At 49.9% G+C, this 13,050-nt stretch overlaps 1 protein-coding gene across 1 annotated transcript in view; it reads right to left on the minus strand.

The window, feature by feature from the left end:
* Positions 1-9,957: 9,957 nt before the first annotated feature.
* The window catches only part of LOC103184682 (growth factor independent 1B transcription repressor), a 29,168-nt gene continuing 26,075 nt past the window's right edge, over positions 9,958-13,050 (minus strand). Inside the window, exons 9-12 of the mRNA XM_042337421.1 lie at positions 12,732-13,002; positions 11,659-11,796; positions 10,888-11,053; positions 9,958-10,398 (exon numbers count right to left, since the gene is read on the minus strand). Of these exons, the coding sequence (XP_042193355.1) occupies positions 10,220-10,398; positions 10,888-11,053; positions 11,659-11,796; positions 12,732-13,002 (754 nt within the window). The 3' untranslated portion in view covers positions 9,958-10,219. The remainder of the gene's footprint in view (positions 10,399-10,887; positions 11,054-11,658; positions 11,797-12,731; positions 13,003-13,050) is intronic.

Here is a 13,050-nt window from a genome sequence, read left to right on the forward strand (position 1 = left end):
AAAATTAGTGCTCAGCCTTTTGGAATGAAATCTGGAAGCACTTTTTCAAACTAAGGGTTGTATAAATCTGGATCACTCTCCACCAAAAGACTGGATGCTGGGACAATTGAAATCTTCAAGACTGAGGTGGAAAGATTTTTGTTAGGTCGGGGTATCAAGGAATATGGAGCAAAGCCTCAAAGTCCAGGCTGACTCTCTGTGGGAGTGCTGCATTGTCAGAGATGCCGACATTCAGATGACACGTCAAGAGGAGATCCAGACCCCTCTGCCTATTCAGGTAGATTTTGAAAACCTCACGGCACTTGGAAACATAACCCCCACTTTGGCCCACAAAAACAGTCACTACACTTGACAGCAACAGTTACTGTGGAGCACTTGGAGATGATTTGTTATGGCAGCCTTATAAAAAATAAATTCTTTCCCATTCAAGTTTGATTGGTTAAATAGAAACGATTCTATGGGGTGGAGGGGGATGAGGGTCAGCAGGGATATCTCGGAGCTGAACTGGCTCCAGGGTAACATGTGTGACATGTTTGGCAATGGAATATCGGAATCAAACCAGGTCTCTATGATGGTCTCTAGTCTAGTTCCTGAGCCAGGCTGGTCCGCAGTATTCCAGGGCATTGCTGAAGACAGCATAGCCAGCCTGGCTCATCGGCAGGACTTGGAAGGACAGACCAGTCATTGGGGGGGAGGGTGGGGAATCCTCCTACTCAGCTCCTGTTAACCCTGGAAGCCAAATCCCTAATGGGAATGTGAGCTGGTTAGACTCCAGCAGTTACCCCAACGCTCTGGGGTCCCCAAACCTTGGCTCTTGCCTACCTGCGACTAATATCTGCTGGAATTAGGTAAGGAGGATGCATCCCTCCAGGGAGTGCACATTCCAATCTGGATAGAGGGAAGTTTGAATGTGTAGGTGACATATGTGGAGATCTCAGCTTGATTTGGATACTCTTAAGCATGGTGATGGGTTTCCACATTTGTCAGGTACCTGACTGACCAAAACAGGAGAGTTAATACAGTCACTACAACCGAGGCTTATAGAGACCTTTCCTGTCTCAAAGCCCTTTACACAGGCAGAGTGGGGAGTGGGGAAGGACGGGCTAACCGAAGTGTGCAGGGGAGGAGGGAGAGTTTTGAAAACAGAGAACGAGGCAGCGGGATTTGAGCAAAGAATTCCAGAGAGCGGGACGTAGTGCCTGGAAGCTCAGGAGCTGAGCGTCGACAGCGAGGAACATGAGCTGATTTGCGACACTTTGAGACACTCTCACCCAATGAATGAAAGGCGTTATTAGAAGCGTACATTGTCGGTGGCCTGACACTATCTATGTATGTGTGTGTGTGTGTGTGTGTGAGTCGGGGTGAGGGTTTCCTCTCCGAGGACCAGGGTGAGGGGATAAAGATGCCACCGCAAGTCATTGCATAGTCTCCAGTCACATCGGCTAAAAATACAACCTCATGCTTCCTGTCTTTACTTTTAGTTGTTTTTGCTGGTGATGAATTCAACTGCAGTGCAATGTTGAAAGCCTGTCCCACCCGTCTCTCTTCACCCCCACCCCACCCCCTTCCTGGGGTAGCCTCAGAGCAGCAGAGGACTGTAGTGAGGCGGGGATGGTGGGGGGGGGGGGCTGGTGCTTACTGTGCGGAGACCCTGGTTACCTCTCTCTATACACTTCACGGTCCTGATATAACATACTGTCGGAGGAGATCGCAAGGTCAAGGTTCACTGCCCCACAGTCCCCTATCGCAGCATCGAGCTGCTTATTAAATGAGTCCAGTGTCCTGCCCTCACCCACCCTTCCTGATAACCACGTGCCGGTTGCTAATTACCCTCTGGGTAAATAACAACAACAACAAATTGCATTTATATAGCACCTTTCGCGTCAGGAGGACGTCCCAACGCACTGGGCAATGAGGGGTTTGCACGAGTTGCAGTTTGGGATCAGGGAGGGGTGGAGGGCAGGAAGGTCAAAAACAAAGGTTTGGTTCCATCTTTCTCTCTCTGTTTCTTTCTCCCGCTTTCTCTCTAACTCTCTTCCACTCTGTTTCTCTTTATCTCTTTCTGTTTCTCTCCGTCTCGCTCCCTCTGTTTCTCTGCCTCTCTCTGTTTCGCTCACTAAGTCTCTCTCTCTGACTGTTTGCAGACTTGTTTAGTTAGTTGCTTAATATTTTCATGTGGCTAAAGCGTTTTTTTTTTCTGAGACACAATCTCTTGATTTGCAAATCACTGTGCGCTGAGGGCCATGTCCTTTGCATGTGTTATGAATGTGTTCTGGCCCTGAGGGGTTTGCAGACTGTCCCAGCACCTGCTCCTGTGTCCCTCACTGGGGCAACTGAAGGGGAAGAAAGGAAAAAATTTACCCTTTTAATTTATTTATTTAAAAAAATAAATAAAATAAATCCGCCGGTTGTTAGCCGATGGGTGGATCGCTTTTCCGGGGGTAATAATTCCTTCAAAAAAATAAATTAAAAAAATAATAAATTGACCACTCAATCCACGACTGTTTGTGGGACGCTGCTGTGCCCAATTGGCTGCCGCGTTTCGCCCACAAAACATACAGTCAATTCACTTTACAGTATATCCTGTGAAGCGCTTTGAGGCGCCTCGAAGACGTGATAAAGCGCTATATCAAATGCAAGGATTATTATTGTTATAAAAATCAGAGTCTCCAATTATTTTCCCCCATTTTATCTCCTTTGGTCCCCAGCCTCCCTTTGCTGGGTGCATGTCCACGGGTGTTGATTGCCCTCTGGTCCCCTCCACCCCGAGTGACCATTGACCACATGTGAGCCTTGTTTGTGCAGCCATTAGAGGGCAGCACAGCAGAGCTTGACCTCTCCCCATCAGGCTCCATTACACGGGCACAACCAGTAGAGGGCGATGCAGATGGACCAAGAGCAGAAGCCCTGGCTGATTCCAACCTCCCCTAAAGGCCAGAGGGCAATTTAGCCACTGACCAGCCCGGCTGACACCAGGAATTTACAGACCGGGATTCGCCCCAGCGAAGTCCTGGTCCAACAGCTCTGTCTATGACCTCTATGTCTATTGAGTTGCCTAGACTTCTTTTAGTACACTAGAGATGCAATTTATTGTTGTTGTCGTCGTTGATTTGGCTTGAGTTGTCATGAGACAGGCTCCCGGATTAGGACTGGGCTGAAGAGTTTCCCACAATTCTGCCTGATCTTAAAGTCTTAACTTGGTCTCGCGGGTTGAGACTGGGTGGAACTCAAGCCTCAGGAAGCCGGGCCTAACCGGGCATTGCTGAGTGCTGTTCAGTATTGGTTCCTTGACCGTTGGTCAGAGAGTATGTGGGGTAAAAGACTGCCCTCCACTAGGGCAGGAGCCGGGAGGGAGCGTACTGGTGTCCGGGAGGAATCTGGGTGGCGTGTGTGTGGAACTAAAACACTGATTCAGACAGTGATTTGGGCACTGCAGAGGCACAATAGCTCATTGTTCGGAATTTGCAAATGACTGGAATTTCCTGATGAGGGTAACCGATTTATTGTGTTCTGTTTTTCATGGTGTGACGTGATTCCAGGAAAAGCACCTCTTCTGCACTCCCTCGTAAGCACCCTCGATCCTTACTTCACCTGCCAAGTGTGAAGAGGACCTGGACTCTTAAGATAACCTGCCGCCTCCTCCTCCTCCCCCACCCATGTTGTCTACCAACACCCCACCCACCCCGTGCCTCCTTCACCACCTCTCCTCCTACCATGGTACACAGCCTACACTCCTTTGTCCCCATCTCTCCCGCCTCCCTTTCCCCCACCATCACCCATATGAAGCCCACCACCTGCTTCCTTGCCCCCTCCACTCCCAGCTTCTGATCACTCAACTCCCCTCCTCTGCCCACTGTTGGCTGAAAAGAAAAACCTTCAAATCTTGCCTAAAGCCTTTTCTTTTTGATCGTGTTTACGGTCACCTCCCCACTCCCTCTCTCCCTGGCTCGGGGTCAGACTCCGCCACTGTCAAGCGCTCCGGGACCCTACCCCACGTGAAGGGCGCTTTATAAACGCCAGTTGTTGTTGTCTGTCAGTGTGGGCTCAGGCCTGTCAGCCCTGGGAGTGCATTGACTTGGTGTGCGGATGGCCTGTGTTAAACGATGTGAACAAATCACTTTTGTAACCTGCAGTGGGAGAGGACACATTTATTTTTATTGCAATGGGACGTCCTCCCGATGTAATTTTGTTGTTGTTGTATCAGTCAGCGATAACATAATAAACCTCTCGGAGAATGAAATGTGCTTTTGATCCAGGAAAGAATGAGTTTTGAGGGAAGGGCTGAAGATTCGGGCAATAATTCTCTCTTTTAACGGGGACTGGATCCCTGGATTGTGTGCGGAGTCTCCAATCAGAGTGTGTTGTGTGGCAGGATGTGCTGGGACCGAACCTGGGCCTGAGGTTAGTGTGACGTAGGGAGCTAAGCCTGGGCCAGGCAGGGCTGGGAGGCCCAGATAGTCTTATCAGCCCACAGCCTATACCAACTGCCGCTGCCCAGAGTCACGTGGTCGGGAGGAGAAGAGAGTTTGTAGAAAAGATAAAACGTTTGATAAACTTTTACTTTGAGAAAAACACACAAAAACTGTAACTCAACCCTGGATCCGTTACTCTAAATATAACCTCCGCCCACCCCTCACCCCGTCACCCTCGAATAGATTCCTCCCATCGCTCAGGACATTGTGTGTTGCTGACTCGAAAGGCCATTTTGAAAAAGACCAACAACGACAAAATTACATTATAGAGCGCCTTTCATGTCGGGAGGACGTCCCAAGGCGCTGAACAGTCAGATGTCGGGGCCCGAGCATGGGGGAGGGCTGGTGTGGGGTGAGGGAAGGCAATTAAGGAGGGAGGGAGAGAGGGAGGAATAGAATGTGTGTGTGAGAGAGAGTGAAGGTCAGAGTGAGGGAGGGAGAGTGAGCGAGGAATAGAGTGAGGGAGAGTGAGTGTGAAGGAGAGAGAGTGAAGGACAGAGTGAAGCACTTTGGGATGTCTTCACCTCCTTCCCCCTATGCAGTGAATTCCCATTCTCTCCAAACTCCTGTTGTAGAGGCATCACTCTGTCCCAGCTCACTCCATTCCTAGCTTGCTCTGGTGGGCTTTCTGCTCACGAGTGAGGGAGGGAGAGAGCGAGAGTGAGTTGAGGGAGGGAATACATTAGAATACATTAGAATATACAGCACAGAAACAGGCCATTTGGCCCAACTGGGCTTTGCCGGTGTTTATGCTCCACATGACCCTTCTCCTGCCCTTCCTCAACTCAGCTTTCAAGCATAACCTTCTATTCCTTTCTCCCTCATGTACCTATCCAGCTTTCCCTTAAATACATCTATGCTATAGGGAGAGAGAGTTGAGGGAGGAAGAGAGAGAAAGAGAGAGGAGTGAAGGAGAGAAAGAATGGGATGAGTGAGGGAGAGACAGAGAGAGAGAGATAGAGAGGATCAACAGAGAATGAGGTAAAGAGTGAGTGAGTGAGTGAGTGAGTGTGGGAGAGAGGGAGGGGAGGAGAGAAAGGGTGGATGAGCAGGAGGGCAGGGATGAGGAGCAATGGGTGAGGAGGGTTGGCAGTTTGTGGATTGACCGTGTGACCGAGCCCTTTGGGGTTGTGTCGCTGAGCTGTGTGATGGCCGGGCTGGACTGTGCTGAGCTGGGCTGTTCTGCTGTTTGACAGGAAGACGGGAGCAGCACAGTGACTTTGCATTTCTCATTTGTTAACCAAAGTTGTTCTGGAGTGCTGTGCTATTTCCCAGTTACAGTCAGATACCCTGATAACAAAGAGCCTGCTTTTCTCACGCTGATTGAGATTTTCCAGCATCAAACTGAATGACTGATTACTAATGGCTTCAATACCTCTGCAGGCTCTAGCGTGCCCCACGTCCCCCTCTCGTCCCACCTCACCATCGGCAGTCAGGTGTTCAGTCTCTCTGTCCCCACCATCTGGAACTCCATCACACAGTCCCTCTGCCTCGCCCCCTCCCTTGCCTCCTTCAAAGCCCGTCTCAAAATCTTCCTTTTCGACCGGGTCTTCATTCACCCTCCTACCCCCACCCTCCCTGCCCTCCACCCCTCCTGATCCCATCTCCCAGCTTGGGTCCAAATCTCTGACAGTCCAGCGCCTTGGGACATTCTCTTGACGTGAAAGGCTGATGCTGTGTAAGTGTAATTTGTTGTTGACTGTCAGCCACGCTCCAGGTCAGGAGTTGTGGGTTAAAGCCCTGGGTCCAGGACTTTGAGCTCACAGTCTCAGCTGATATTCAAGTGCAGCGTTGGGGAAGCTCTGCATTGTCAGAGGTGCCGTCCTTCAGATGAGACATTAAACCTGTTCAGCTGAATGTTAAGCGTCCAGCAGAACTATCAGAGGAGAGAAGGGAGCTTCTATCTCCTGGTGTCCAGGCCAACAGTCCCCCAAATAAAATCAATCACTCACTCACTTCATGGCTGTCTGTGGGACATTGCTGTGTGCAAATTGTCACTCTATTGCCAGAAATTCTATTGCCACTATTCAATCCTGTCACTCTATTGCCTGTTGATTTGCTCTCTGCCGTGTGCAGAATCTGACAGACAGACGCACAGACAGATACAGGGTTATTGAGCCATCCATTTAAATGGCCGCTCACTGTCAGCCCAATATAGGAGCAGAAATCAGGAGCCGCACTTTATCTCTCATTGCCATATTGCTGCCCACGGTTAGTGTTAGCTGAGCAAAGGGTGGGGTTGAATGACCACTTTATGTCTGCTGAGAGCTGGTTAGAAGCTTCCCAGCAGACTACACTGGTCATTCAACCACTGCATCCATGGTTTTAGCTGCTGATTTGCAAGCTGTGGTTGGCAGGTCACTGATTCCACCCGCGCTGGGCTGTTAATGCTGATCAGCCTTACCTTGTGGAAAGGATCAATTTCCAGCTCCTCACCCTCACGTAAAAATCCACTCATCCTCTCTGTCCTGCTCCTAACCCCACTCCGCTCCCCACCCTTTGCTCAGCTAACGCACGCCAGCTTCACGTCCCAGTCCAGTCACCCCTCTGCTCCACTATCTGCGGCCGTACCTTCAGCCACCGCATCACTAACCTTTAGAACTCCCTGACCACCACCCGATCTATCTCTAAATCCCACCTCTTTGACCACACCTCTGGTCATTTCCCCTTCTCCCTCACTTGGTGTCCCACCCCGCCACTGAGCAGGGCTCTGAGACGCTGCCCTGCGTGAAGGGTGCTGTGTAAATAGAAGTTGTTGTTGTTATTGTTGTTGAGGACTGGTCCTGGGGGTCTCTCTCTCGCTGTCTGTCTGACTGATTGGTTTAAGCATAGACAGTAAGCGTCGGCAGGTGATTAAAGCAGAGGAAGAGAAGGGCCTCTGAGTCAGTGGGTTTGGGGGCGCAGGCTCCACTCACATCGTCTAAGATGACACCCCAATGCAGGCCTGGGTTTGGGTTGGAGGGCTGGGAGTTGGGTGGAGGGGGATGAAGTTTAATGTGTTGCAACGGTTCTGATTCTTAACCGATGGATTTGGCTCAGCCTGAAACTCAGACACTGTCCAACTTCATGATTATAATCTAATAATCAGGCGCTTTTGATACAGCACCCGATCACGCCGTTGAGACGTCTCAAAGCCCTTCACAGGACACACTGTAAAGTGTAGTGACTGTGTATTTTGTGAATGAATGGGTGCCTCTGCAACATTGATTACTGCCTGTCGCCTCCCCTCCCAAAGCCCCACCTGAAGAAATTTGTCTGTCAAACAAGCAGAGTTGTAACTGGGATCAGATGTCCTGACTCGGAGCTGATGGTGGAGGTACGTTACACACAGAGATTGTCGCTGCACGCCCAGGGCTGAGGCGATGAGGACAAGCATACTGTAACTCTTTCAGCGCTGTACAAACTCCTGCACTGGGAGGAATTGTAGCCTCATCACCCTCTGCGTGATCAGCCTAACCCAGCCCAGAATAGTAAGTGAGGCTGTGACTACCTGGCCTGTTGATTCGATGCTCACTGGGTAGTGCCTTTCTCCACCAGGCAATGGGATGCTACCAAGGGTGCTAAATAAATGTAAGTTGTTGTTATAATAATAATAATCCTTGCATTTGATACAGCGCCTTATCATGTCTTCGAGACGTCTCAAAGCGCTTCACAGGATATATTGTAAAGTGAATTGACTGTGTATTTTGTGTATCCTTGCTTTCAGTCACTTTAGGACATTTGGTCGAACACCCACAAAGGCCCAGATTTCCGATAACATGTTGTTCAAGGCAAACGCAATGAAACCAACAAACCATCTATGGTGCCTATTTTTAAACCACTTCCTGTGAAAAGTAGAGTCAATAAGAATTCTTTCTTCCACTTGTCATTCTGTATAATGGACTTCAAGAGCTTAAAATTCCATCTCGACGTAACACGTTAAAAGCGTTCTTATCATTAAATTCAATACCGAACAGAACTGAAAATTCTTGAATTCAGTTGCAAGCTGTTTTTCCGCAGTTTCTGGGTATAAGAATTTTACACAATTCTGTGCGATCTTAAATTTAATCACCTTACAAGCTTAGGGGGAATTTTAGATCTCGGATCTAACAAGATATGTAACAATAACAACAAAATTATATTTGTACAGCACCTTCCATGTCGGGAGGACGTCCTAAGGCGCTGGACAATCAGTATTTCGGACCCGAGCTTGGGGTCGGGATCAGGGAGGGCAAAAACCCCCAAAAATTGTTGTTCAAAATAAAATTCCACTCCCCCACCGTAGAGAGTGAGGATGAGACCATTTCCCTGGTAACTTCCTTCAGGCCCTGTCCTGGACCAGTGCCTCATTTCGCCCACCAAATACCCAGTCAATCCACTTTACAGTACACAGTATTCTATGACTCGCTTTGAGAGTCTCAACATGATAAGCCGCTATATCAAACACAAGGATTATTGTTATTATTGCTCTGTAAATCCACGCTTCTCGATGCAAACAACATTGCCTGGAATCCTGCTCTGCTACTTTGATATGTAAAGCATTTCCCCTGCCTCCTCTCTCAGACTATGCCTCAGTCAGTGTCTGCCTCAAACCTCAGACAGCCCCGCAATGCTGATACGATATGGCGGCACTTTGTACCCTCTGTTTTCCATGCCATACAATTTTCCATCACAACCTGTAAGGGGGTGGGGGCGGTATTTATATAAATGTTTTTTTGTGGGGGTGGAACAGCTGGGTGTCTGACACTTGTGGGAACCCATCCCCATGCTTAAGAGAGTTCAAACCAAACTGAGAATTCCTTGCATCCCACCTGCACATGGAAATTCCAGGGATGTTTATTGGAATGGAATGAGCACTCTCTTCCTGGAGAGACCCAGCCTGCTTACCCGACAAGTTGGCAAGAGGCAAGGCTTGGGGAACCCCAGAATGTGTGTTGGGGTAACTGCTTGAGCCTAGGACGGACCTCTTTTGGTCACCTTTCCCCTCCTCATCACCCCTGCTCTCCCACCAGCTGACCAGTCAGCAGGGTCAAACACTGAGACATCCTCCAAGGTGTGGTTCAAATGCAAATTGTATTGTAGTGTGCAACTAGTTTGCACCAGCAGTGTCCTCCAAACAGGTGAATGACCAATTTTATCTGGGGGATTGTTGACCTGGATACTGGGAAAAACTTCTCTTTTCCAATATTGCCATGGGATATTTAATGTCCATCTGAACAGGTGGATGGGACCTAAGCTTAATACTTGGTTGCAAAGAACAGCAACTCTTGACAAACCGACACGCAAGTCAACAGCTAAATTGAGTTATTTTACTCGTAAAATACTAATGACTAGTTAAATCTAGTTACTTTACTTGGACTCAATGATTGTACAAACAGTGCTAGTTGACTGAGCTGACTGATTAATGTCTCTTCACCGAGTCCAGCACAAGCTCCATAGTTTAAGAATGTATTTATTCTTGATCCAAAAAATACACACAGAGTCAGGAACGATACAACATGTCAGGCGTGAAGAGAGGGAAGATCCCAGATCTGCTGTCTGACCGGTAGGTGGTCAGAGGAGCTGTGATCCTGGGGTCGAGGGCGGAGGCAGAGTGATGGATGTGGAAGTGAACCACTTGTCCGTGGACCTATGAAGGTGGTGAAAACGAAAGGATAAGAGAAACACCACATGGGACGGAGGTGAGTCAGGGGTGGGGCCGGGGGGAGTCAAAGTGAAAGGTGGGGGGTGTAAGTGTTTAGCTGGTGGTAAAGGTGTGCCTCCCATGGTCACTTGAAGCCGTGCTGGGTCTCGCGGTGACGACGCAGGTCCACCTTACGCTGGAAGCCTTTCCCGCACGTGTCACAGCCGAAGGGTTTGAAGCCGGTGTGTTTGCGGCTGTGGGTGATCAGGTTGGAGCTCTGGCTGAAGGATTTCCCACAAACCTGGCACTTGTGGGGCTTCTCACCTGGAGGCAGAGAGGTTGGGATTAGAGAGAGAGCCAGCGAGCGAAGGGTGTGCGAGGGGTGTACAGAGGGCCTGTGGGGCCTCATTCACACTCGATCCTCACACTCGTTTTCAAATCCCTTGATGTTTTGGCAGCTTCCTACCTCTCCGACCTGCTCAACCCCCAAACCCACAACCCGTTGCCTCCGCTCGACTGGCTCTCTTTCAGCTCCAAACACTGGAACACTCTTCCTCTATCCCTCCGCCTTGCCCCTTCCTTCCCCATCTTCCTTCCCCATCCAGCGACTTGGGACGTCCTCCCAACACGAAAGGCACTATCCAAATGTAATTCTGTATTCTGTACTGTATCTTCAGATCGCGCCCGAAGAACCTTCCTCTACGGTCACCTCCCCACAGTGCTCCGCCACTGTTGAGCGCTCTCGGGACGCTAGCCTGCGGGAGGGGCGCTATATAAATGCAAGTTGTTGTTGTGGTTGTTGAGGGGACTGACCTGTGTGAATGTACGTGTGCTTCTTCATGTCTGATTTCTGGTGGAAACGTTTGCCACAGTACTGACACGGGTAGGGCCGTGTGTCCGAGTGGATGAGCAGGTGGGTGGAGAGCGTTGACGAACGCTTGAATGTCTTGCCGCACATCTTACACTCGAAGCTTCGTTCCTGCAAAAAGAGACGGGAACGTTTCCTTCTTACACACGCACGCACACGCACGCGCACACGCACACTCGCTCACTGGTCAGAATTAATTAACAGGGATCTCGACACCTAACGGACAATAATAGCAACAGAAGTGGCTGGGAACGCTCAGCAGATGGGTCAGGCAGCATCTATGGAGAGGGAAAGCGAGTTAACGTTTCAGGTCGATGACCTTTTGTCCGCGCCTCACTTTCCTCTCTCCATAGATGCTGCCTGACCTACTGAGTGTTGTGTTCCCAGAGTTTTTATTTCAGATTTCCAGCATCTGCAGTGTTTTGCCTTTTGTAGCCAAACCCCTGGTTTTCACGTAGGAAAACATTTCAAACGTTTCCCGAGGGCGGGGGGAGGGGAGTGGGGGAAAACAGGGTCAAAACAGGTAAAAGGTTCCGGTTCAATATCTGTGAGCTTGGGATGCAGTGAGTTACACTGGCCATTAGTCTGATGGTTTGGGAATTAATTTAATGGAGGGGTGGGGGGGGGGGGGGGGGGAGGGTACCGGGGGGGAGTGTACCCAGGGAGCGGAGTTTGCTGGGGGGGTGGGGGGGGAGGCGAGGTGGGAACTTGTGTACCTGGGAGTGGGTGTGGAGGTGCTGCTCCAGGCTGACCGAGTGCCCGAACATCTTGCCGCACACGTCGCAGCCGAAGGGTCTCATCCCACTGTGCGAGCGCCGCACGTGGACCTCGAGACCGTGAGACGTGGAGAAGGCCTGTGAGGAGCAGAGAGAGACAGGCACTGACATCACCCACAGCTTCCCACCTCATCCCCCCTCCCTCCCAGGCCTGCACATTCCCACTTTTAAAATGAAATATACTGCATTGGATTGGATATAGTTTGGATTGGATATAATCCTTGCATTGGATATAACGCCTGGTCACATCATCGAGACATCTCAGAGCGCTTCACAGAATATACTGTGAAGTGTAGTGACTGTATATTTTGTGGGCAAAACGTAGCAGCCAATTTATTTTAGGAATTACTACCCCCAATTTGGGAAAATGTTTCCTTCTCCAGGCATGGAGCCGGTGGCTCGGGATGGGATCTGGGCTCTGATTTCTTCCCCCCCCCCACCTCCTTGATTGGAGACCATTCTCAATACCGTTTCTATTTTGAAGCTGGATTTCCGCAGGTTAAACAGGATCTTCTGGATTGACAGATTTTGGATTAACCGATCTTAAATTTGAATAAACTTTAAATCCTGTGATGCAAAGAAGAAGGCAATCTCGCCCCATCCAATCCTATCCCACTCCAATCCCACATTCCAATCCTCCTCCCAGTTCAATCCCATTCCATATTAATTCAGGTGGAGCAGTTTTGGGGGGAATCCTCAGTCTGGTTTGAAGACTCTTAAACGTGGTGATGGGTTTCCGCACGTGTCAGACATTGGGCTGGCTCCCACCCCCAAATAATTCTCCCCAATTCTGCTCCAGCCCTCGGGCCTGGAATCTAATCTAGTTGTTCCAGTTTTGGGTAGAAGCATTGTGATAGAGTTGTCAGGGGCCAGGGCTGGTGGGGGGGGGGTCACTCTTGTTGATTGGAGTGGCACAGCACATTCCTGCAATGCTCTGCCCCTCCCTGTTTCTCCCTGCCCTACACTGCCCATCCGTGCACTTCCCCGCCTTGCTCCACCCTGGTCCATGTTACCTTGTTACACTTGACACAGTGGAAGGTGGAGTCGGTGTTGTAATGCGCACTGTAGTCAATGGGCTGGTCAGAGTGTGAGGCCCCGGTGAAATGGGAGCCGTACATTCCCATCGCTCCCTCCAGGAACACCGACTGGAAGCTGGAGGACAGCTGGTACACAGTGTGCAATGTATCCCACGGGAAGGACGGTTTCTCATCCTGGGGATGGGAATAATCTTCCTCAACCAATGGGAGAACGGAACTAGAGACTGAACCAGAAACAACAGAATATCTTATACCTTAACCCCATCCTCAGCATCACGTACTAAGTAAAGCTCCC

This window comes from Callorhinchus milii, unplaced genomic scaffold (assembly GCF_018977255.1).
Source record: "Callorhinchus milii isolate IMCB2004 unplaced genomic scaffold, IMCB_Cmil_1.0 Scaffold8, whole genome shotgun sequence".
NCBI classification, from domain to species: domain Eukaryota; kingdom Metazoa; phylum Chordata; class Chondrichthyes; order Chimaeriformes; family Callorhinchidae; genus Callorhinchus; species Callorhinchus milii.